The 26,190-nt window shown below is 41.2% G+C and overlaps 1 protein-coding gene and 1 long non-coding RNA gene across 2 annotated transcripts in view; both read left to right on the forward strand.

The window, feature by feature from the left end:
• The window catches only part of LOC140327927 (tyrosine-protein kinase Src42A-like), a gene marked incomplete in the record, with an annotated part of 10,228 nt that extends 3,651 nt beyond the window's left edge, over nt 1-6,577 (forward strand). Inside the window, 7 exon segments of the mRNA XM_072407175.1 lie at nt 626-786; nt 1,508-1,673; nt 1,885-2,049; nt 3,812-3,867; nt 4,239-4,392; nt 4,708-4,839; nt 5,331-6,577. Coding sequence (XP_072263276.1) covers nt 626-786; nt 1,508-1,673; nt 1,885-2,049; nt 3,812-3,867; nt 4,239-4,392; nt 4,708-4,839; nt 5,331-5,530 — 1,034 coding nt within the window.
• Nucleotides 6,578-20,857: 14,280 nt separating this feature from the next.
• On the forward strand, nt 20,858-25,888 carry LOC140330103 (uncharacterized). The gene is made up of 3 exons (XR_011920620.1): nt 20,858-20,922; nt 24,127-24,279; nt 25,760-25,888. It is a non-coding gene; the product is annotated as an uncharacterized lncRNA (long non-coding RNA).
• Nucleotides 25,889-26,190: the final 302 nt, after the last annotated feature.

Genomic DNA, 26,190 nt, shown 5'->3' on the forward strand with positions numbered 1-26,190 from the left:
TGTATCATCTAGTGTGTCCTGTGCGCCCCTGTGACTACAAGTGTGCTCCCAATCCATGTATCATCTAGTGTGTCCTGTGCGCCCCTGTGACTACAAGTGTGTATGGGATCCCAATCCATGTATCATCTAGTGTGTCCTGTGCGCCCCTGTGACTAAAAGGGTGTATGGAATCCCAATCCAATATAGTTACAATGCAATATATACCATTCCATACATTCAAATCTGGTGATACAGAAATAGATAATGAAGACCACATGATAACACAACTCATGTATATTTGTTCCAGCCTTGTAGGCAGTCTTAAACTCCAAAATTGCATCAACTCGGTCAAGTAAGATAGAGAAATGACATATATTCTGCCCTTCATTTGTTTCAGTCACCTACATGAATATGACATCATATAAAATTATGGCTTGATCTAACAATGTGTGTTTCATCTAGTTTTGGCTAGTAAAAGTTTAGCTAAATTTATTACAGTTTTTGATTTGTAATCTTTCATCTCTTTTGAATATCTAGAAAATTCAGCATTGCAAATTTAAATAGATTATTTGGAAGATCTGGTGATTCCCCTCTAGGTGTACAAAGAAGAAGGTGACTCCATTATCAATGTCTTTCTCCTCTGCAGTACGCATAGACTCAATGGTCCGAAACTACCGAGTACATGAGGAGGATGGGGCTTTCTTCTTGGTTCAGCGAGCTTCGTTCCCCACCATTAAGGAACTGGTCCATTATTACCTGGAGTCCCAAGATGGCCTGTGCACCAAGCTGGACAAGCCCTGTGTCAAGGTAAGATGGTAGACTGTGGGTTTACCTGTAGATCACTTTTTAGATCAGGAGGAATGCACCTCAGAAGACCGATCAGGGTTTAATCTTTTTAACCCTGTCCTCCTTTACTTGTAGCTCCATCATACCTAGGTTGTGCCCTCTACCTGCATTCAAAGGTTACATTTTCCCATTTCTCCTTATTCTCCATTGATGTCCTCCACTTTTCTTTGTCTTCTCTACCCAGTAATCAGACTGCAACATTGTAACTTTGCAGCCAGTCACAAGATGAGAAGCTACAGCAGGGGCTAATATTTGTAAGAGAAGATGAAGAACTGCTCGGGGACCAGGATTTACATGACACCTCAGTCCAGGAAATAGATGGAGATCTATCGGAGACCTTGAATAATGCCTGAACAAAGATGGCGGCATTATTCTGCATAGAAAAACAGATAGCAGCATTGTCAGGGGAAGTAATGTGCTCTCAGTGAATGGAAAAAACTGAGCCTTGAAATATACAGAATATATCTAATGACGGGGCCACCTCACTCTTGTTCTGTTACATATTGCCATTCATTCTCATTTATAGCCTGTTAGAAGTAGTCAGAATCTAGTTGCCTCAATCCGACTTTTTCTCCAGTTGGTTTATCACTTCTATAATTCCCTATTCATGGGTTTGGAGTCAGATAGAAGTTTATCTGCACCTCTTTAGAGTCTGATTAACCTTTTTTTCACATTCACCCAGCTGGATCTCCCACCCATGGACAGCATCTCCCACACCACTGTCAACCAGCTGGAGATAGACCCCAGCTCTATCCAGAGGGTCCGAAAACTGGGCAGGGGGCGATTTGGTCTTGTGTGGCTGGGGCTTTGGAATGGAACTACAGAAGTCGCCATCAAGGAGCTTCAAGGTGACCCCCGAAAGATAGATAGATAGATAGATAGATAGATAGATAGATAGATAGATAGATGGGATAAAGGCATTTCTGTCTGTAATAGATAATTATTTTGTTTGGTCCTGAGATATAAGGCCCAAGCCAGAGATCAGGTAGACATCAGGCAGGTATGAGAGGTAGACACAAGACACTACATTTACCATCCTTTTGATCTCGCCAATCCCAGTAACGGCGGAGTCGCTGCAGAAGTCGCTGCATGGAGAGGCAGAAACTATGTGGAGGCTGAGCCATGAGAAGCTACTGAAACTTTACGCTGTCTGTCTGCAGACACAACCGGTGTTCATTGTCACGGAGTATATGAAACATGGAACACTGAAAAGATACCTTAGAGGTAAGCTGCCAGGGGCTCCCTACACCTGGGAGGAGTCATCTGAAAATGTTCACATACCTGAGAGTAGATTATTCCAGGATGATGGGCACAAAGCACATTATGGACAGTTCACATTTTTCCCTCACATTAGGACCTCTGCCAGGTTTTTACTGCTATTCATGGCTCCATCTAAGAGATTCCCCACCACTGTCCTGGGGACAACACTTACCAGATAACAAGTAAGAGGAACTCTCCATCAGCAGCAGAATCTTTTTGTTTTAAGAGTAGGGAAGGATAAAACCTCTGTCATATTTTTATTTCTTGGTGTCTTGATTGTCCTTTACTTCCTCTCTGATGAACTGTTGTCACCAAGAATTGAGCTTTTTATTCTGATAGGAGGTGAATTTATCTCCAAATCTCACATACCAATCAACTGGGCCTATTCCTTATCACATTGACTCCTCTGGGTTCTGGGTCACCAGCAAACAATCCACAAATACATCGCATTCCTCCATTGCAATGACAACATTCTTTTCAGCATAAGAATGCCACACCTCACATTCCTTCATTTTCAAGGGCTGGAGAGAGAAGAAAAAAAATATTAAAATAAGATTACAAACTGAACCCTGAAAATGTTCTCATGAAGGTTGTGTCAGTTCTATGCTAGGCAATACGAAGGGAGCCACAACAAGGAGGCTGAAGAGCCGCATGCGGCTCCGGAGCCGCAGGTTGCAGACCCCTGCCTTAGACCATTCAGACAATGGCCCTGATTTATTAACCTGCTGAGTGGTAACCCCGAGCCACAGTCAGGGTAGCTAAAGAATAAAGACTTACCTAGTCTCATGGGGGTCCTTCAGTGTCCTGCCATCCTTCATCTGATCTGTCCCCTGGGGAGTACGCTGATGTTCCCCGGGAGTTCTCAGTGACGTCGGTGCATTGGGAATTTCAAATTACTTTGTATTGAATCCAATACAAAGTAATCATTATATTATATATGCTACTGTACAGTTATATTACAGGTTTTGGTATTTTTGATTTATTTTTGCACCCTTGTTTTAACAGATTGTTGTGTTTTTTATTTAAAGTTTAATATGAATTAATAATTGGACATATTTTGGTGAGTTGTGCCTAGGAATTACAGGCATATGATGTAAAATAAATTATCATGCAAGACAATGTACCAGCTTTTAGACATATAAATCTGGACAGAAATGAACCATCCAGAAGGTAAAGCCTTCCATGGCTGGGAAGAAAACACTTGCATCAGTGAAGCTGGGTGATACAGAAAACCTGGAATGGATTTCCTAAAAGTCATTAGCTATTTGTTAGCAAATGTTTTCAATAATTGACCAGATCGTGAATTTTCTGGCCAGTCTTAGACAGAATCATCATCTGCACCACTTGTAAAATATTCTCTATACATTGAAATCATCCAATTCTAAATATTTAGTTATAGTTTTATATCCTTTACTAGACTCATATGGCTCTAATAATATTTTCACCCAGGATTCATCCAGTTTTCTTATGTTGAATTTAATTAGAAATTGTTTAAAACAACTTTTAATTGTGAATAATACATTGTCAAACTATCTGATGTCCCCATATCTGATGATAATATAAATCCAGCTAATCTCCAAGGAGGTTCTTATTACCAGATTACACAATTTAAACTTTGAGAATGAAGTGGTGGAAAGAGTGCATTGCCCTTTGTGTCCATGGTTAGACCTGTCATAGACAGCGAATGACACTCTAATATCTTCTCACTGTCTCCTTCTGTTCCCAGGTCACCAGGAACTCAGGGATTTGGAGTATTACCAGCTGGTGGACTTTGCAGTACAGGTAGGTGTGCCGGGAATCCCTTATAATGAGCATATCAGGTAAAATAATAGGGACAATAGGAGATTTAACTTGTACTTAAAACATTAAAATATTACTTTTGGTTGCTTTGAACTTTTAAAGTGATCTTTTCATGGAGAAAATAGAGTTTAGGATGCAGAAGTGGGAATCAATATGAAATGAGTGTTTATAAAAAATGTATTTCTAGTAAATCACTGAAAATGAATAATCATGGATGAATTTCAGCAGGAATGAATCTTTATGAGGATAATGTGTGGTAGAGTGTAAACCAGAGCAGGAAATCCAAGTGATCAGTGAATCTCTTTCATGGCCAAATCTTAGTAACAGGAAGATGTGATGAATCTTGTCTTCAGATTGCCCAGGGAATGGTTTACATGGAGCAGAAAGGCTGCGTGCACCGGGATCTGCGATCAGAGAACGTCCTCCTGTCTGCCATGATGTCCTGTAAGATCGGAGACTTTGGAATGGCGCGTTTCATGGAGAGTTCTTCCATTGCTGTGTCTGCAGGTGACTGAAATGGCACTAGGCTTAGAATATACCTTTTTTTCTACCCAAAACCCCATGTATCTCTAATAATAATAATAATATATATTAATATTAATTACTATAGTATGTAAATATTATTTTATTGTAAACCACAGTTCTTTACCAGGGCTCCTGAAAAAATAATTTAAATCACAATGTGGGCCAAACTCCTTCATGTTACTGTCTGATCTGCAGCACACTCCGCAGAGAGTCTCCAGCATGCGTTTTGTGGCCCATTCATATAATGCAGACGTTGGAATGAAGTTTCTGCTGCTTATTGCTTTTTTACATTCTTAGATGCTCAGATTCCCATCAAATGGACGGCCCCAGAAGTCTTCCAGCACCAGAAATACAGCAGCAAGTCCGATGTCTGGTCCTTTGGAGTTCTGCTGGGAGAGATCATGACCTATGGAAAAATGCCATTTCCAGGTAAGTGTCCGATATGACCTGGATGTCTCATTATTGCCAAGATTTTAGGTGTCCCCTTAGTGACTGCTCCCAGATCTCATTTATTTGTGATTGGTTGATAACGCTATGCCTGTGCAGTTGGGATTTCCACATTCTCTTCCTTTTTTATATTATAATTTCCCAGAACTATTTTCTGCTAGAGACAGATTTCGGCAGAGACGCTAGATTTAATTTATTGATGCATATTGTCTAAAGATGACGAAACATTTTATCGGCACTAAAATGGCCCTTCCAATGGTTATCATTACAAACAGATAAGATATTTAGATGAAGTGCAGGCAATGTACAAACTGTAAGGATAAGTGGGAAATTCTGGCTTTTTGTAAAACTGATGGCTATTCTAAGTGATTCTGCCATGATCCTTGTTCTGGATTTATTAATGACCTCACAATTTATATTTTAATGACCAGTACTTCACTTCTCTAATAACTAAATCTCAACACTTTCCACAGAAAAAACAAATGGAGATTACCGTCAGGATGTTCTGGATGGAAAGTCTTTGGAGCCTCCAAGTGAAAGTCCCCAAGCCGTATGGCAGATCATGGACATGTGCTGGAGGTACCAATCCAACACCAGACCAACCTTTTCTGAGATTGAGGGATTTCTTATGGACTTGTTGAGCCCGGTTCTGGTTGATGATACTGTGGAATGACAATATTAGGACAGTGTCTCCAGTCAAAACTCACATCAAACCCTTGTCTTCTGAAGGAAATATAAGATAAAACCGCTCATGACCTCTTCATCTCTGATCCCTACTTCTAGGCAGGCTTTGGTCTCATCTGTTGGTGTCCTCGGGAAGATCAGAGACATGAAAGGCATCTTGTAAGTTTGCTGGAATGTGGACAAGGTTAAGATACTAACTGAACAAATATTTTCTGTGGTATTATGTTACACCTGTGTTTGTGATGGGGTTGGGGATCTAAGGGATTCTGATGGTGTGACGGGACAGAGAGAAGCTCGTCCCTTAAAGGTAATCTCACTACTATGAAAGATCTGTGATAACCTGTAAGGGAATATGGGAAAAAATGCTATAACCCTAGAAATGCCCCAAAGTCTATAAAAAATCCTGAATTGCAGGGGTCATGTTATTGCTGAATGATGAACAATAGCTTACTGGATATTAGATATTCATTATGTGTGCAAACTGCACGGTACCACTCATGTCTTATATACAAGATGCCGTTCTTTGTATGTATTCATATTCTGTAAATATCAATATTTTTATTGTAAGAAACAAACAGAATGTAATACAAGAACAAAGAAATGATATAAATCCCCTTATTATGAGCATGGCAGACATCCCATTATATTCCCTTTCTACTCTTTTTAATTCTTGCTTTAAAACGTTGAGGAATCAATATTACATTCCACCAACACATTATACATTGTTACATAGTTACATAGTAGGTTAGGTTGAAAAAGACATAAATCCATCAAGTCCAACCACTATGGAAATAAACATATCCCAGATATAAAACCCTATAAGACATAGTTGGTCCAGAGGAAGGCAAAAACCCCTGGGTACAATTTGCTTCAACAGGGAAAAAATTCCTTCCTGATCCCATGAGGCAATCGGATGTTCCCTGGATCAGCAGTCTCTGTTATTTTTACTTTAAATCCTTAATCCCCGGTTATATTCTGTGCTTCTAGAAATCATCCAGCTTTTTCTTAAAGCAATCTATAGTATTTGCTGAAACTACTTCCTCCCCAGTTACCAACCCAGCGACATCCTTTAAGGGGCCTACATGCTCAGATCTGATCTATTTGCTATTAATAAATTTATTATAATTAAACATTTTGGGGTGGTTTGCCTTATTTTCCTTTGCAATCTGTCTTTCATTTTGAAGTTTTATTATATATTGGCCATATATATACCGTGTTTCCCCGATTTTAAGACATCCCCATTAAATAAGCCACCCCCGATTTTTGAAAAAATAATTAAAATAAGACACTCACTCGTGAATAAGACATCCCCCGATATTTTATCCTGTGTGTGTGTCTCCTTGAGCACGTGTCTGCTTCTGGCTGCAGTGTAGAGTTAAACTGAAAGTAACAAGCCGGCATTCTGTACCAGGAAGCAAGCTGCTGATCCCTGCCCTAACAGAGATCCCGGCCCTAACGGAGATCCCTACACCTAATTACCGGTAAGTGATCAGAAGGGGACAATCATTGGCATAGAGTGATCAAAAGAGAATATGAACAGCACATGAGTGATCAGAAGGGGACAATCAATGGCCCTAGGCATCATGGGGGAGGGTCCTAGGCATTGTGGGAGGGACAAATTCAGGGCTTCGAATCCAACAAAATTCAGGTCGGCTTGAAGCGAATTTGAACGGCCATATTCGGGTTGAACATTAGGATGGCCCGAATTCGAGAAACAACACTACTCATAAGTACTAGTGAGTTTGATACCCAAATAATTAAGGTGCGGTGTTGACCATTTAAATTTAAACATATTCTGTATATTAGTAAGCGTGGAAGTAGGAAGTGTGACATTCATTGCCATTGATTTTTCCTCATTAATAACTGGGCCAGATACCTGAGCAAATTCTATTTGTACTGACATCAAGTTCGGAAGTGAAACCATAGGTTGGGTATGGTCAACAGGATATCATCTGCAAAAAGGTTTAATTTATACTCTTCCCCACCTTTCCGGATTCCATGAATAATAACGTTGGATCTGATTAAATGGGCTAGCGGTTGGAGGGCTAGAATAAAAAGTAGCGTTGATATGGACACCTTGTCTCGTACCTCGTCTCACTGGGAATGAGGAGGAATAGTACGACATATAGCGAATCCTAGCAGATGGAGAGGAGTACAATGCAGACATCCAAGCCATACATTGTGGCAGAATAACCTATTTAGGAAGAATATAAAATAAGTAATCCCAGGAAAGGGAATTGAATGCCTTATGAACATCTAAAGCAAGTATCATACCTGGGATATTCTCAGAATGAGCTAGATGTAATAAGTCAATTATTTTTTCTTTGTATTATCAGGGGCCAGGCTACCAGGTACAAAGCCAACCTGGTCCTTATGAATAAGAACAGGCAGGAATTTATTTAACCTTGTCGCCAGTATTTTTGTCAGTATTTTAATATCTACATTAAGTAGCAAAATTTGTCTATAGTTAACTAATCTATAGTCACCTATATCTAAGTGATCCTTTCCTGGCTTAGGTGTCATTGAAACATGGGCTAATAGTGATGAGTGAGGATGTAGGGGGTCACTTTTTAAATGATTGAAAAAATTGGCTAGGTGAAGTGCCAATTGGTCCTGGAACTTATATCATCTGGTCCCGGGCTTTTATTTGTTTTCATTGATTTAATAGCTGTAAGAATCTCTGCTATAGTTATATCTGCCGCTAGCTGCTCACCTGCCTCACTATTAAGCATGGGAAGATGCAGATCCCTAAATAACTCATTGGCCCGGGAAATGTGAAAAGCATCTGGAGAACTATATACATTCGCTAGAATTTCCCGGAACCTTTAGCTGAAATAGAACCATTAGTCTGCTTGTGGAGTGAGATTTAGTAGTAAGCAAATTTGTCAACATGGAGCCTGGTTTATTAGCTTGTGCGTAGAACCTCTGCTTGGACCATCTAATTTGCTTCTCAACTTGGCTGTCCAGCAATAAATTAGGTTCTATACGTGTTTGTTGGACTAGGTTGACGTCTCTTTTATCAAGTATAGCTTTCCACCTAGATTCAATCTGTTCCAGGGAAGAGGTAAGTCCCGGGATTCTTTCATTTCTCAATTTTTTCCTACGGGACGCTATCTGAATCTGGTAACCGCTGATAGTAGCCTTATGAGCATCCCAAAGAGTCTGCGTTAATTGCAAAATAGTGGGCAATATGGTTCTGTAACAAGTGCACCGTCTCAGGATAGGACAGCATAGCATCATTTAGTCTCCAATCATATTCGGAAGATGTAGGAATCAAAGATTTACAGGATACCAAAACCGGGGAATGGTCCAACCAAGGTGCCAAATGTTTGGAGGTAGATACACAGGGTAGCAGCTGTTCTAACCTGAATATAAAAAAACTTTGAACTTTTGGGAATTCAGAAGGATGGAACTGAACATGTGATTTATCTAATTTGCCATCAAGAACCAGATTAGTATCACCCATCAATAAAAGAGTACCTTTAGTCTGTGTAGCTGTCACATCAAAACATTGCTTAAAAATGGATTTGGTGAACATTAGGGGCGCAGTAGTTTACAATTGTAAGCTTTATGTCAAACAGAAAGCCTTGTAATACTAGATAACGCCAGCAGGGTCCGCTATTCCTTTTGTACATTGAAAGGGCATATTTTTATTAAAACCCCCTCGTCTCTTCTCTTGAAAAAAAGCTTGAAAAATCTGAGGACATTTCTTATGGAAATATGAGAGCCGGAGGATTGTGAAAACCTAGTTTCCTAAAGGCAAAGAATGTTTGGCCTCAGGGCAGCATATTAATTAAATTCTTTCTTCCGCTTTTGTGGGGAGGTAAATCCCTCTACATTATGGGTTACAATTACACAAGTCTCAGCCATCATTGATAGTACCTGGGGAGGGAAGCTGCACAGATGAGAGGGGTAATATATATGAGGTATACCACAATATAGACCAAACAGACAGAGCATATTACTCATCATGACAGAGGAAAGGGTGCAAACAAAGGAAAATATATAAATAAAATAAATAATTCAGCAAACCCAACAAAACAGGATTCATGTGAAATCAGTCATCCTGGTAGCATGTGCAGTATGGTGCGCTACTAGTGACATTAAGATTTAGTTTCATAGTCTTGAAAAGAAACATTATTACGTATTACTGACTATAAAACAACTCACAATCAATATTATAAAGTGAAGTGCAATCAATAACGTCATATCAATAGAGCCTGTTCTACCAAAAACAGACAAAACCCCCACTGACATTATTATAACAGACAGAGCATCATGGCTGAAGGAAGGGTGCAAACAAAATAAAGCTCAGCAAAAAAAAAAAAAAATGAAAATAAAATAAGTTAGCAAACTCAACAAGACAGCATTCATGTGAAATCAGCCATCCTCCTAGCACGTGCACTATGGCACGCTACTCGTGACATTAGAATTCAGCTTCATATTATTACGTATTGCCCATTATAAAACATCTTGCAATCAATATTATAAAGTAAAGTGCAATCAGTAACATCATATCAATAGAGCCTGTTCTAGCAGAAACATACAAAAACCCCACTGACATTATTATAACAGACAGAGCATATTACTCATCATGACGAATGCAAACAAAATAGTGCTCAGCAAAGGAAAAAAACAATAAACATAATAATTAAGCAAACACAAGAGGATTCATGTGAAATCAGTCATCCTCCTAGCATGTGCACTATGGTGTGCTACTAGTAACATTAGGATTCAGCTTCATAGCCTTGAGAAGAAACAGTATTGCTGATTGCAAATTCCGCCCAGGAGAGCGTTTCCGATGCTCAGAATTGCAGTAATAACATGATCATAAGAATCAATCACTGTAATGGTATCATCCATCTTTGTTTCCAGGTCATGGATGCGCCCCCCCCTTGTTTAGGGAAAGTTTATCAGTGGCCGGTGTAAGCTCAGACTGGACGAGTTGTTTAAATTTCTGCATCCATGGCTTACCTGCGCACTGGGCATGGAAAGGACGGACCCGTCGCTGGAATTCTCTTCTGATAAAACTGGTACTGGGGAAGGAGGTGTCTGTGTGAAGGAGGCCGGGGCCGCCATCTTGCCTGCCTGCCCTGCGGTGTGCGGCCATGCTGAGGACTTTCCCATCGTTGCCTGAAGGCCGCGGGTGAGGACTAGGGCGTGAGATGTCAGCGGATGGAGGGTGCAAAAACAGCTACTTGCCCGGGTGCTGAGGAGCCAGAACAAATTGCAACCATACACTCTGTCCCCCCCCCCCCCATTCCACAAATTTTGATGGATTTTTATGGATTGTAAGATTGTGCTGGGACAATTGGATGGAGATTCCATGTTAAATCCAGTATTGGTGAAGGTGTCCTGGTGATGGACTACAGGCTGAGAGAGAAAGAACGGCTTTTTATGTCAATATAAATGTTTTACTAAACAAAAGTGTTGTCACGGGACGGGACTCGTAATAAAGAAATATAGGAATAATGTACAATCATCTCAGAATATATTCAATATATAAGGTTGTCTTTGTTTCGCCACGTGGCTTCCTCCTCAGGGGAAAGTAAAGCCTGAACATATAATTTATGATATACAGTTAGAATTATGTTACAATGAAAAGGTAAAGAACAGATGTGACATGTTTAAAGGGGACCGGTATAGATATGATAAACAGTGGAACATTGCCAATGCAAATAAACAATAGTCATATAATTATATTATAAATGTACATCAATGTCATTTTGTACCGGTTTGTAAAGGAAAGACTATGTCCAAATGACAGTTACATTGTAGAAATGGCGGTTACATTGTCCAAATGACGGTTACATTGTACAAATGACGGTTACATTGTAGAAATGCAAATGACGGTTACATTGTCCAAATGACGGTTACATTGTACAAATGACGGTTCCATTGTAGAAATGACGGTTACATTGTCCAAATGATGGTTACATTATGATGAGTAAGCAGATATATTGGCTGCATGATAAGAATTACACTTACTTAGAGGTTCTGAGAGATGAGAATTGGCTTGGAAATCCCAGGTATGGAATGAGTAATGAATACTGGGGAATGAAAAGAGAAATAAAACCCAGGGTATGCAAATGATACATATGAAAAGAAACAAAAATTGTGATAATAAATAGATGTAGAATTACTCACAATAGTTGAAACAAGGAAAGAGGGGTTTTGTAGACTGATAAATGTTTTTGGTAAGTGAGTTCAAGCATTATTCATCTGGAGCTGTATGAAGATTGTATTTGAAGGTTACATCACTTGATTCTAGGGGCCACCAGGTTACATCACTTGATTCTAGGGGCCACCAGGTTCCATCACTTGATTCTGGGGGCCTCCAGGTTCCATCACTTGATCCACCGATATAAAATTATCTGTTCATTTATTATCGGGAGATAATAAACCATACAATATTCAGCAGATCCAGCAGAAGGATGGAGATAAAGCCATATTTCCAATATAATCTTTGTTATAGGAAAGATCCTCCAGTGATGTACATGGCAAGATGAACCCCAATTTACAGCCAACCTCTTTATTCACCATGTTTCTCTACTTACCTATTGTCCGGTGCACATTGTCTGAGGAAGATGAAAACTTGGCGCCGGGTGTGTCTTCTATATATTGGGCGTGTCCTCTGTATATTGGGCGTGTCCTTTGTATATTGGGCGTGTCCTCTTTATATTGGGTGTGTCCTGTCTATATTGGGTGTGTTATCTCTGTATTTTGGGCATGTACTCTATATTGGGCGTGTCCTCTTTATATTGGGTGTGTTATCCCTGTATATTGGGTGTATCCTTTTTTTTTGGTGTGTCCTCCATATTCGGTGTGTTCTCTCTATATTGGTCGTGTCCTCTGTATATTGGGGGTGTCCTCTGTATATTGGGGGTGTCCTCTCTATATTAGGCATGTCCTGTCTCTATATTGGCTGTTTCATTGGTAGCACTTGGACCAAATACATTGAAATGGGGTTCTATTTAACCCTTGTATGACCAGATTTGTTTACTTGCAGTTTATGGTAATGGCTGAGGAATGTTTTAATGTACAGCGCTGCGTAATATGTTGGCACTATAAAAATCCTGCTTATATAATAATAATGATATTTGTAGATTACAAACCATTGTTTTGGTCAGCCCACACTGGAAGCAGATCAATATGACCCTCAGATAGTGCCCATGTAATGACATATTGTGTCATATAGAGTGCACATCTGTGGTCAAAAATTTCCCACCATGACCATATCTGGGGACACACAATCCCCACTATGACCCATCCTGGGACACACGATCCCCATTATGACCCATCTGGGGACACACAATACCCACTATGACATCCCCACTATGACCCATCCTGGGACACACGATCCCCATTATGACCCATCTGGGGACACACAATACCCACTATGACAACATCTGTGGACACACAATACCCACTATGACAAATCTGTGGACACACAATACCCACTATGACAAATCTGTGGACACACAATTCCCACTATGACCACTTTTGGGGACATACAATTCCCACTTTTGCTAATAGTTGAATAGTGGAGGTACAAAGTACTAAGTACTAATAAATTATCCACCCTATAGTGTTTTAAAATTCACAATTTATCATATATATGGGAAGATCATTATGTGATGGGTTGTTGAATTAATGTGCAATGTATTTATAGTAAAATAACTTTTTTATATTTGACCCATAATCGGTATGAAGGCTCCTTAAAATGTTCCTCTGATGAAGCTTAATCAGCTAATTGTGTCAAGAATTGAAATATTTGCATATAGATGTACTCTTCTCACTGGTAACACTATAATACTCCTTATATTTTGGGAGTATTATATAATAATGAGGTACCTAAATATCTCTAAATAAACTCTTGTGGTGTTTGGAAACATTTATCAAATATTAGGATTTTTAGTTTTATTAACACAGAGCTCAGGAATATGGTAGACATCGGGCTGTAACCTAATGACTATTATAATCTTTTCACCTCTATTAAGGGTTAATATTTGGGTATGATAAGGTGATGATACTTAATTCAGAAGCTAACTATCCCCAGAAAGGCCATGACCGGATACATTGCTGGAAACAATATCTGGACCACAGAATCTATCATTGTGTCACCCGAAATATTAAATCCTGATGGTTCGGGGTAACCATTTAAAAACAAAGGCTGGACAGACATCGCAGGCAGAAAAGAAAAATCCTTTAATTAAAAGTTTTCTGAAAACTGAATCCGACATTTACCCCTGGTTTAGGTTGATGCCTGCTGAAATAGATCATTTCTGTGAAAACTCTTGTGATCTCTATTACTCCCCATCTGCTGCCCTATTGACAATTTCACCACCGTAAATTTCCTTGAACTTCCGATGGTTCCGTGAAATGTCGGCAAACCGATTTCGTAAAACCATCGCAAGATCGAGGAAATTATAACAGGAGGATTCAATGGATTCCCTGGGAATCCTCCTGTTTGCGATACCCGGGGCACTAAAGGTTAATTAGCGCGGCTGCATTCATTGAGAAGATCCCCGGGCACTGGAGGTAAATTAACCTCTAGTGCCCCGGGATCACAGTGGATTCTCAGAGCTGCAATCATTCTTGCAGCTCTGGGAATCCTGTTTGCATTCCCCGGCCCTAGAGATTAAATGGCACTCAATTCAAAACCACTAGTGCTCCCTGATTGGCTGAGAAAAGCTTGTAACCCATTTACCCTCTAGTGCTGGGGATGCAGTCACGCTGCATTCATTATTCAGCGCAGCCCGCCAATCTTTTTTTTTTCTTTTCTTTTTAATTCGAGCTCAATCAGTGAATTAATACCGGTCACTTACAATTTTGGTAAGCGAGAATGGCCGATTTCCCCACGACATCGAGTTTTAAAAACTCGCTCGCCCATCCCTACTCTTCAGCTCTGGTTTGATCGTCTCGGTCTTGCTCTTGGCTCCCTTCAGTCGCTGACCAATCTCCTCTGCTTCACCTCTTCCGCTATTTTCCCCATAGGTGACTGCTACACTGATAAAGTGCAGCTCATAGAAATAAAATTAATGATTACGGTGATTTTATATTCTTGTTGACTGTTCCCCAGTTTTAGCACTCCACCTTTGCATGTAGAAGACACTAAATAGTATTATTGGTAATAAACTTTATAAAGCACCAACATATTCCGCAGCACTGTACTTTGAATAGGGTAATACAAACAGAATCCAAACAATGACACAGAGGCCCCTGTTCCAAAGAGCTTACAATCTAGTATGGGATCAAATGAAAAGTGTTGAGAATTTTTACTATATTTAAACAAAAACTTTTTGGATTATATTTAGCTATATATTCAAATAAAACATATGAAGGTGATTTTTGAACTGACCACTGGCCCAAGAATCGCTGTTCCTGATTGGGTACATATATATGTAGATCTGATGGATTGGACTCATAATGTAACGATGTCTTCATCTCCTGAGTATTAAAATGTTCCACCAATGAACCCTTCCAGATTCCACATGTGGGTTCTATGACAATTTACATTATGTACGCACAGTATGTTGCTGCATGACAGGAGTGTTGTATGGGTGTATGTTAGGGTGTCATTCCGAATGAATGACAATACAGGTAATGTGCATTACCACACATTGTGCTGACAAAAGCAAACAGTTACTTTCATGTTCTAATATATTAGAATACTTTATATATACCCAAACAGGCGAGATCCACACTTTGGCTGCACACACTAAGGCAATACAAGATCATGATATTCTATAATAACAATATTGTAGTTTCTCAGTGGTTGATGATGGTAATATGTGTAATATTATTGTAGTGCCCCTTTGGTATTAGGTCTCTTTAATGGGAAGAGGTTGTGTAGATCTAGAATATGCTAGAGACTATGTGACTCTAATTTCCCCCTTGGCTGTCTCCTGTTACCGTTACCTAGAAGGATTCGGGTTCTATGGGGCCCCATCATTTGTTAGATATATTAGTTTGACAGCCAGTGGGCAGAAATGCCCATATAGGAGAGAAAACGAACAAATAATTGGAGAATTCAAGGTTTGCAGGTTCCCGAAGAGATATGTACTGTCTGATGCTTGAGTCTGACCGGCCCTAGGGCCCCTGGCCCAGCTTGGCTGGGGCCCTGCTAAAAAGGCCCGCTGGGAAGATGTATATGGTTCTTAACAGCCTGTAGAACTGTGAGAAGAAGCACCTGGAAAGGGGAGACTCATGAGAATGTATTGTAGGAGAGGAGCCAATGTGAGCTGAATTTAGGACTGCGGCTATGGTGATAAAGTGCTAGCCTCAGTTTACACCTGGGAACACAGGTAAATCTTTACTACCTGTTATGACCAATGTTACTGGACTAAGAATTGGATTCATCAAACATTCTGCACTCAAAGCTCTCTCACCTATTGTTGATATTCATTTTGCTCGACCCGAGAACCCAAGAAATTACAGTATCATGCACATTTACATGGTAATATCTCTTAGGTAAGTGAAAGGTTTAGGCAATAAACGAGACGGTTCTGGTCTAATGAGCTTTCACTATAGCTGCATTATGGGGTCATGCTATTTGTCCTTTTACAGTCCTGGCACAGTGAAGCTGTACAAAATGTTTTCTGTAACAAACATGCCTTTCATCTGCTCATAAATTATCCTTTTTATTAGTCATTTATAAAGTGCCATCGTCTTCTCTGGTGAAGTTCCTAAACAAACAGTAATGTATAATACAAACATGATAAACCATATAAATGTCACCAATACTAATATGAGCAATATGGAGAGAACCCTGACCTTCTGAGCTTGCAATCCAAAGCTCTATACGGATGTCCAAAGAACAGCAGATGGTTATTGATGAAAATGACCTTTTCTGATTATTTCTATATAAAAACATATAAAAAAACAGGCACTGTACACACAGCGCTGTGCTGTTGTATAATTATGAAAAGAGGGGCTGAGGAGTGAGCAGCACCCCACAGTACTCTCCTTCATTGAAAAGCAAATCCACTGTGGTGAATTGATTAACAATGTTGGTGGACTGCAGTGCACATATTCTGGGCTTTATTGCACAGAGGGACAGGTACAAAAAAGGACATGTATTTACAAGGATAGGTACATAGAGGGACAGGTACATAGAAACACAGGTACATAGAGGGACAGGTACATTGAGTTGAAGGTATATACAGGGATAGGTACATAGAAGGTCAGGTGCATTAAGGGACAGATATTTAGAGAGATAGGTATATAAAGGGACAGGTACATTGAGGGGAATTTGCATAGAGGGACAAGTACATAGAGGGACAGGTATAAAGAGGGACATGTATTTAGAAGGACAAATTGAGGTGAAGTTATATACAGGGATAGGTACATAGAGGGGCAGGTATATAGAGGGACAGGTATAAAGGAACAGGTACATAGAGGGTTGAGTACATAGAGGGACAGGTATTTAGAGGAACAGGTACATTGAAGGGCAGGTATATACAGGGACAGGTACATAGAGGGACAGGTATATAAAAGGACAGGTATATACAGGGATAGGTACATAGAGGGTCAGGTGCATAGAGGGACAGATACATAGAGGGTCAGGTATATAAAAGGTCAGGTACTTGGAGGGACAGGTACATTGAGGGTCAGGTATATAGAAGGACAGGTAGTTGGAGGGACAGGTACATTGAGGGGCAGGTATATAGAAGGACAGGTACATTGAGGGTCAGGTATATACAGGGATAGGTACAAAGAGGGTCACGTACATATGTTTATAGAGGGACAGGTTCATAGAGGCACAGGTACATAGAGGAACAGGTATATAGATGGAAAGGTATATAGAGGAACAGGTACATAGAGTATAGGGATGGAACATAGAGGGTCAGGTATATAGGAGGGCAGGTACATAGACGGACAAGTATATAGAGGGACCAGTACTTAGAGAGACAGGTATATAGAGAGATAAGTACTTAGAGGGACAAGTACATTAAGGGGCAGGTATATACAGGTACAGGTACACTGAGGGGCAGGTATATACAGGAAGTACATAAAGGGTAAGGTACATAGAAGGATAGGTATATAGAAGGACAGGTACATAGAGCGACAGGTACATAGAAGGACAGGTACATTGAGGGGCAGGTACATACAGGGATAGCTGTAAAGAGGGTCAGGTACATGGAGGGACATGAATATAGAGGAACAGGTGCATAGAGAGACAGGTACATAAAGGAACAGGTACATAGAGGAACAGGTACTGTATATACAGGGACAGGAACTTTGAGGAACAGGTACATTGAGGAGCAGGTATATACAGATACAGGTACATTGAAGGGCAGGTATATACAGGGATAGATACATAGAGGGTCAGGTACATCGGGGTATAGGTATATAAAGAGACAGGTGCATAGTGATAGGGATAGTTGTAAAGAGGGTCAGGTACATAGAGGGACATGAATATAAAGGAACAGGTGCATAAAGGGACAGGTATTTAGATGGACAGGTACATTGAGGGGCAGGTACATACAGGGATAGTTGCATAGAAGGTCAGGTACATAGAGGGACATATATATAGAAGGAAAGGTATATAAAAGGACAGGTACATTGAGGGCAGGTATATACAGGGACAGGTACATAGAGGGACAGGTATTTAGAGGAACAGGTACATGGAGGGTCAGGTATATAGAGGGACAGGTATATAAAGGGACAGGTACATTGAGGGGACAGTGTATACAGGGATTGGTACATAGAGAGATGAGTACATTGAAAGGCAGGTATGTATAGGGAAAGGCACATAGAGGGTCAGGTATATAGAGGTACAGGTATATGGAAGGACAGGTACATAGAGTATAGGGATGGTGCATAGAGGGTCAGGTATATAGGGGGGCAGGTACATAGAGGGACAAGTATATAGAGGGACCAGTACTTAGAGAGACAGATATATAGAGAGATAAGTACTTAGAGGGACAAGTACATTAAGGGGCAGGTATATACAAGTACCGGTACACTGAGGGGCAGGTAAATATAGGAAGTACATAAAGGGTAAGGTACATAGAAGGATAGGTATATAGAAGGACAGGTACATTGAGGGGCAGGTACATACAGGGATAGCTGTAAAGAGGGTCAGGTACATAGAGGGACATGAATATAGAGGAACAGGTGCATAGAGGGACAGGTACATAAAGGAACAGGTACATAGAGGAACAGGTACTGTATATACAGGGACAGGTACTTTGAGGAACAGGTACATTGAGGGGCAGGTATATACAGATACAGGTACATTGAAGGGCAGGTATATACAGGGATAGATACATAGAGGGTCAGGTACATCGGGGTATAGATATATAGAGAGACAGGTGCATAGTGATAGGGATAGTTGTAAAGAGGGTCAGGTACATAGAGGGACATGAATATAAAGGAACAGGTGCATAGAGGGACAGGTATTTACAGGGACAGGTATTTAGATGGACAGGTACATTGAGGGGCAGGTACATACAGGGATAGTTGCATAGAAGGTCAGGTATATAGAGGGACATATATCCCTCTCCTCCTGTATCACTGTATATACAGGAATAAGATATATACAGGAATAAGTACATAAAGGGTCAGGTGCATAGAAGAATAGGTACATAGAGGGACAGTTATATATAGGGACAGGTAAATGGAGAGACAGGTATATACAGGAACTGATACATTGAAGGGCAAGTACATACAGGGATAGTTGGATAGAGGGTCAGGTACACAGAGGGACATGAATATGGAGGAACAGGTGCATAGATGGACAGGTACATAGAGGAACAAGTACACAGAGTGACAGGTACTGTATATACAAGGACAGGTACTTTGAGGGACAGGTACATTGAGGGGCAGGTGTATACAGATGCAGGTACATTGAGGCGCAGGTATATACAGGGATATTTACATAGAAGGACAGGTATATACAGGGACAGGTATTTAGAGGGGCAGGTACATACAGGGACAGTTGCATAGAGGGTCGGGTACATAGAGGGACAGGTACATTGAAAGGCAGGTATGTATAGGGATAGTTGCATAAAGGTACATAGGGGAACAGGTACATAGGTAAATGGAGGGACAGGTACATAGAGGCACAGGTATATACAGGATCAAGTACTTAGAGGGTCAGGTACATAGAGGGACACGTATATAGAGGGACAGGTACATTTTTTTTATTCTTCATAACTTTCAAATGATGACAATGATCCTTCATTTTATTTGTTTGAAATGCCCTTTTCTTTCTTTTGGGCTTTTTGACACTTGTTGTGAGCTACATCTGCACTTTTGTTCCTCCTTTTGCCCATGGGAATACATTTTGCAGTTTGTGTGTGTACATTTGACACTTTCATATTTCTGTTTATTGTTCCTTGATGTACTCTGATTATTCATATATTCAATATTACCTCTCAGTCCTAGTGATGGAAAGCAATCCTTTGCAGTGGAAAATGTCCCGCTGGGCCTGAATGAACTCCAGCACCCCTGTGTAGGACTTACATTATCCTAGCTAATCAAGATGGACAAATATTGCAAGGAGCAAGAGATGAAGGTGCTGGTGCCCTGGGATGGAATGGACATAGGTGAGTATAGGAGGGTTTCCTTCTGCTTTAAGATTTTGTGTTTTCATCTTTCCAGTGTGAACTTCCTATTTACAATAGGAACAAGAAATAAATACAATCATTTTATTGTTACTACTACGCAGTGCCCATTGGATAAGCTAAAGCCCAGCAAGAATCAAATGGTGATAGAAAGAGCCATATCCACATGGAGGAAATGCTGCCAGATGCGGCCAGAAACCTTGACCTTCACATCATGATATCCATAGCAGAGTCGGCTTATTTGATCATAATAAATAGCTAGGCATTCAGTGACATGACGGCTCAGGGAGAGTGATGGGAAGGTATTACTGTCCTGTTACCCTTTCCCCAAACTAGTAAGTTGTAAAGACAGAATTCAAGTAAAAATCTGATGATGGATTCATCTGGCCATGTTGTAGCAGAATAGAACCTAGAGATGGTTTATTCAAGCTGAGCCCTTGTAGGTCATAGGTACGTATATACACATTGCAGGTAGAAAACAAGAAAACACACCTGTACACACATTTTGTTTCTTGGCTTGGGTAAAAGTGTATCATGTGTAGCGAAAAACACATTTATATATTATACCTATTGTACCATTGTTCTGATGTCTTCAGACTTTAAAAGCCTATTGTTAAACTTAGAACAATGGCTAGAAATAAATTACAGCCCCCCCCCCCCCAATCTTCTCCAGAGATCAGCTTATAAAATCCAGTTGTAGATTCCAGATACAAATTTATTCCTCCAGACAACAACATGAGAGCCACGATTCTAGCTCTCACCATCATCCTAAGGGTGGTCCAATCTGAACATGTCAGTGGTCATAATGGTAGGCATGGTAAAGCTCCCATTTCCCTTCACTTCTTATTACCCCAACTTCCCCCCTTTCTCTTCACTTCTCTTTTCTGCTGTCACATTTCCTTCTTTTTATATTCTCCCCACCCTTTTCTTTTGTCCATTTCTCCCCTGCATTTTATTCCTTTTATCTGCCCCATTTATCTCTTGATTTCTCCTTAATCCTCTTGTATTTCCTTTTCTCCTCCTCTTTCCTCCTCATTCGTCTCACTTGCCTTTTACTTCTCACTCACTTGCTCCTCTTGTTATTTTATTTCTCTTTTCTCTTCATTCTCTTACCTTCTGTATTCTTCTCTCTCTCTCACTTGTATCCTCTTCTCCAATCTCTCCCCATCTCTCCTCACTTCTTTCCTCTTCTACTGTTATATTGGAAATGTTCAGTGTTGGTGGTGCATTGTGAGGAACCAAACTAACCCCAGCGTATTGGTGCTCATATGTTATCAGACGGTCCCTACACAATCATGTGAGAGGTTATAATATGTTCATTGTCTTCTACCATGGCTTTTCCACCTTTCCTTCCCTTTCCTCCTCTTCTCTTTACTTAATGGCTCTAATTATTCCTCCCTTTATTTTCTGACTATCTTTGGACCTGTCCTCTCCTCTCTACCTTTAACTTATCTTATTGTCCTTCTCTCCTCTCCACTCCTCTCCCTCCTTGCCCCCTCTCCCTTCCCAATCTTTACTCTCCTCTCCCCTCTTCTCCTCTCCTCTTCCCTCCTCTCCCCCCTCACCTCTCCCCTCGTCTCCCCTCCTCTCTTCTTCCCTCCTCACCCCCTCTCCTCTCCTCTTCCCTCATCTCCTCTCCTCTTCTCTCCTCTCCTCTTCCCTCATCATCTCTTCTCTTCTCTCCCCTCTACTCCTCTCCTCTTCCTCCCCCCCCCTCACATCTCCCCTCTTCTCCCCTCCTCTCTTCTTCCACCCTCACCCCCTCTCCTCTCCCGTTTCTCCTCTCTCCCTCTCCTCTTCCCTCATCCTTTCTTCTCTTCTCTCCTCTCCTCTTCCCCCCCCCTCACCTCTTCCCTTTTCTCCCCTTCTCTCATCTTCTGTCCTCATCCCCTCTTCCTCTCCTTTGCCCTTCTCTCCTCTCCTTATCCCTCCTCTCCCTCCTCACTTCTTACTTCTTCTCCCCTCCTCTCCTCTTCCCTCCTCACCCCCTCTCCTCTTCCCACTTCTCCTCTTCCCTCTTCTCTCCTCCTCTCCTCTTCCCTCATGCTCTATTCTCTCCTCTCCCCTTTTCTCCTTTGCACTTCCCTCCTTTACCCCATCACCTCTCCCCTTTTCTCCTTTTCCCTCCTCTCCCTCCTCACCCCCACTCCTCTCCCCATCTCTTTTCTCCTCTTACCTCATCTGCTCTCCTCTTCTCTCTTTTTCTCTTCTCTCCCCTCTTCCCTCCTCTCCCCTTATCCTCTCTTCTCTTCCTTCCTCTCCCCCCTCCCGTCTCCCCTCCTCTCTTCTTCCCTCCCCCCCCTCATCTCTCCCCTCTTCTCCCCTCCTCTCCTCCTCCCTCCTTGCCCCCTCTCCTCTTCCCTCCTCTCCCCCCTTACCTCTCCCCTCTTTTCCCATTTTCTCCTCTTCCCTCCTCACCCCCTCCCCTGTACTCTCCTGTTCTCTCCTCCTCTCTTCTCTCCTCTCCTCTTCTCTCTCCTCTTCTCTCTTCTTCCCTCTTCTCTCCTCCTCTCCTTCTCCCTTCTTGCCCCCTCTCCTCTCCCCTTCTCTCCTCTCCTCTTCCCTCATCTCCTCTACTCTTCCCTCCTCTCTCCCCCTCCTCTTCCCTTCTTTTCTCTCCTCTTCCCTCATCCTCACTTCTCTTCTCTCCTCTCCTCTCCCCTCTTCTCCCCTCCTCTTCCCTCCTCTCCTCCTAACCTCTCACCTCTTCTCCCCTTCTCTGCTCACCTCCTCTCTCCTTCTCTCCTCTGCTCTTCCCTCCTCCCCTCACCTCTCCCCTTTTCTCCCCTCCTCTCTTCTTCCATCCTCACCTCCTTGCGTCTCCATTTCTCTCCTCTCCTCTTCCCTCATCTCCTCTCCTCCTCTCTCCTCTCCTCTTCTCTCCCCTCTTCTTTTCCCCTCTCCTCTTCCCTCCTCTCCCCTCCTCTCCTAATCTCTTCTGTCCTCGTCTCTCCTTCCTCCTCTTTCCCCTCCTCTTCTATCCTCTTCACCTCTTCTCGCCCCTCTTCTCTTTCCCTCACCTCTTTTCTCCTCTCTTATTCTCTACTCCCCTAACCCTCATCTCCTCCCCTCTACTCTACTCTTCTTGTCTCTCCTCTCCCCCCAACTCCTTACCCTTCCTGTCCCCTCCTCTTCTTTCTTTTCCTCTCCTTTTTCCTCCTCGCCTCTTCCCCCTCTCCCTTCCCCTCCTCTTCTCTTCCCTCCCTATTTTCTTATATTTTTAAAATATTTTAGTTGTTTTTTGAAAAGTTCTTAATGATCAACTTTGCTCAATTTAGAATAAATTTGATTTAATAAATGACACAAAATTTTTATAACCTTGGTTACATCTGGAATAATGGACGGCTCCCTACTTTTGGAGTTAGTTGCAAAGCTCTGCAAAGTACTTTCCCCAACATTGCAGAGGGGAGGTGGGCTCTGGGACCATGTCTAATGTAAAAAATGTAAAAAGTCATTCTAAGAAACGTATTTTCTATAATTGGCAGAGCATGCTACACGTGTGGGGTTTTTGTCTGGAATCTGGAATATCTTATTGTATCACATTACACTTTGCCCAGAAAACATTGAAACAATGGGGAGTAAAATGCACATTGCATAGTTTTTTTGTTTTATGAATTAAAATGATAAATACAAGATAACATGGTTTCTCACCTTAATATTAAAACCAAATTCTTCACCATAAATCAGTATATGAATCTTCCTTCTGTCCATATCAGACATCTGGGTGGTTAGGAAAGGAAGACATCACTTCTGTGCAGCCATCATGTCATAAACATGTTCATTTACATTTCATGGTTTCCCTGTATAGCCTAAGCTCTGAGAAATATCCCTTCCGAGGAGATTCCCTTTATGGACAGCTTGCATTCCTGCAATAAATTATTTGTATAGACTTCAGTAGGATACAGAGCCGGTACTGGAAAATAATGAAATAAATAATAAAAAATAAGTTATAGCTGTGTGATAATAATAATCACTAAAGACTGTGTATTGCCTAACTCTTGTCTCTTCACAGACAGATACGGAAAATGTCCACCACCCTCTAAACCCTTACTTGTTTGCTTGGGGCAGTCTAATGGTTGTAACTATGACTCTGATTGCCCTCCCAATTACAAGTGCTGTCCGGAAGCGTGTGGGAGAAATTGTGTTCAAATACAAATTGACACAGGTGAGAGAATAGACTCGGATTCTATTTATAGGAGAATAATGCCTGGCTGGCAGATCTCATCATGGAGTTCCATTGTCATAAGGTCTCACTGATATGATAATAGTAAACAGGAAGAAGGTCCGTACATAAATATTCCAGCATTGTCACTTACTGTAAATAATGGGCACCTCCAGCTACCTGCCTGGTGATCCCCATTACCTGCAAATAACATAATAATATAATAATAATACCTGCCAGTTTCTGTGCTCTGAAGTATTGGTGCCTCTGGCTCACCTCTTTGGTATTTGTTACCAAAGTAAAAGACAATTAGGACTTTTAGGTACCTGGAGGTTCCTTCTCTACACATTGGGATTGATTTATTAAAGCTCTCCAAGGCTGGAGAAGATACACTTTTATATGTGAACCTGGGTGATCCAGCAAACCTGGAATGGATTTCCTAAATGTAATTTGCTATTTGTTAGCAAATGTTTTACATCCTGGCCCAGATCCATTCCAGGTTTGCTGGATTATTCAGGTTCACTGATGAAAGTATATCTTCTCCAGCTTTGGAGAGTTGCTGAAGTTCTGACTTTTGTATGGAAGGGATTGCCACATCCTGAACTCTTCACATCCAAAGCCCTCTGTCATCTCTTTCCGGATAATATAATGAAGAAACAATTATTTATCATAGGGCTGGAAATATTCCTGAGATAGTGGGGAAATTTCCAGCTCCATGTCTGGTTGGGAGGTAAGTGAGCAGAAGGATAACAACATGTAGATTCATCTCACAGAACAATGTGAATAATCAAACTACAAAGTAAAGTCGCATCTCTAAATGTATTAAATCCAGCACAGGAAAGCAGAAATATTTCGAGGTGAGGTCACTGTGACATATGCTGTACAGCGATGTGTAATATGTTGGCGCCATATAAATCCTGTATAATATTTGGTTCTGGGATTTTCAGGGTAATCACTAAACTATCTTTATATTATCCTGGAGAAAATTGTAACTCACCAAACTTTATTGGGCTTGTGTGAAAATAAAATTGTGCTCTACGTGAAATCAGAAATGTCAAGAATCACATAACATGCAACAATTGTAAATCCATATGATACCGCTCATTAAAAATCAAACTAATAATAATCTGGTGATCATTCAGATATCCATCTCCTTTGTGGGTATTTGTGTATGCAGTGTGCGTCAAGTGAAAGTCTTTTCATACAATCCTATGGTGTCTGATCTTTTCATGGCTTCCATCAGTAGTATCGCTTCCTCCACACACATTCCCCATCTCATCTGAAACCCAGAATTTGGTAATCACAATGTGATGCCGGAGTTCTGATTTATTAGATGAGTCCAATATTCCTCAATGACATGAGATAATACTGACAGGCCACTCAATGAATAAAGATCCCGCTCCCCATGGTGCTCAGGTAAGGAATGCCTTCACTTCCAGATGGAGAGAATGTCGGACAATTAATGATCTTTCCATTGTTTCAGCTCCAAAGCCCGGGACTTGTCCTGGAGCTCCAAACCGTCCCCAGTACTGTGATAAAGAACAATCGGAAATGAAATGCACCTATGACTCGGAATGTAGTGGGACAAAGACGTGCTGCTCCTCCTTCTGTGACACCAAATGTGTAGAACCCAAAGGTAAGTGGACACGAAAATATATTGTAAACTTTGTATGAAGGCCCCGGGGCCAATCACATGAAGATAAAAAGAACCGAAAATTCTCCTCTTTACTATCTTAACAATGACAAAAATACTCAGGGTGAGCTGTATATATTGGGGTGCAGATCTCTCTGGTGTCATGGATATTGGGGGGTGAGCTGTATGTATTGGGGTGCAGATCTCCTTGGCGACATGGATACTCTGGGGTGAGCTGTATGTATTGGGGTACAGATCTCTCTGGTGACATTGCAGATGTC

This window comes from Pyxicephalus adspersus, chromosome 4 (assembly GCF_032062135.1).
Source record: "Pyxicephalus adspersus chromosome 4, UCB_Pads_2.0, whole genome shotgun sequence".
Lineage (NCBI taxonomy): Eukaryota > Metazoa > Chordata > Amphibia > Anura > Pyxicephalidae > Pyxicephalus > Pyxicephalus adspersus.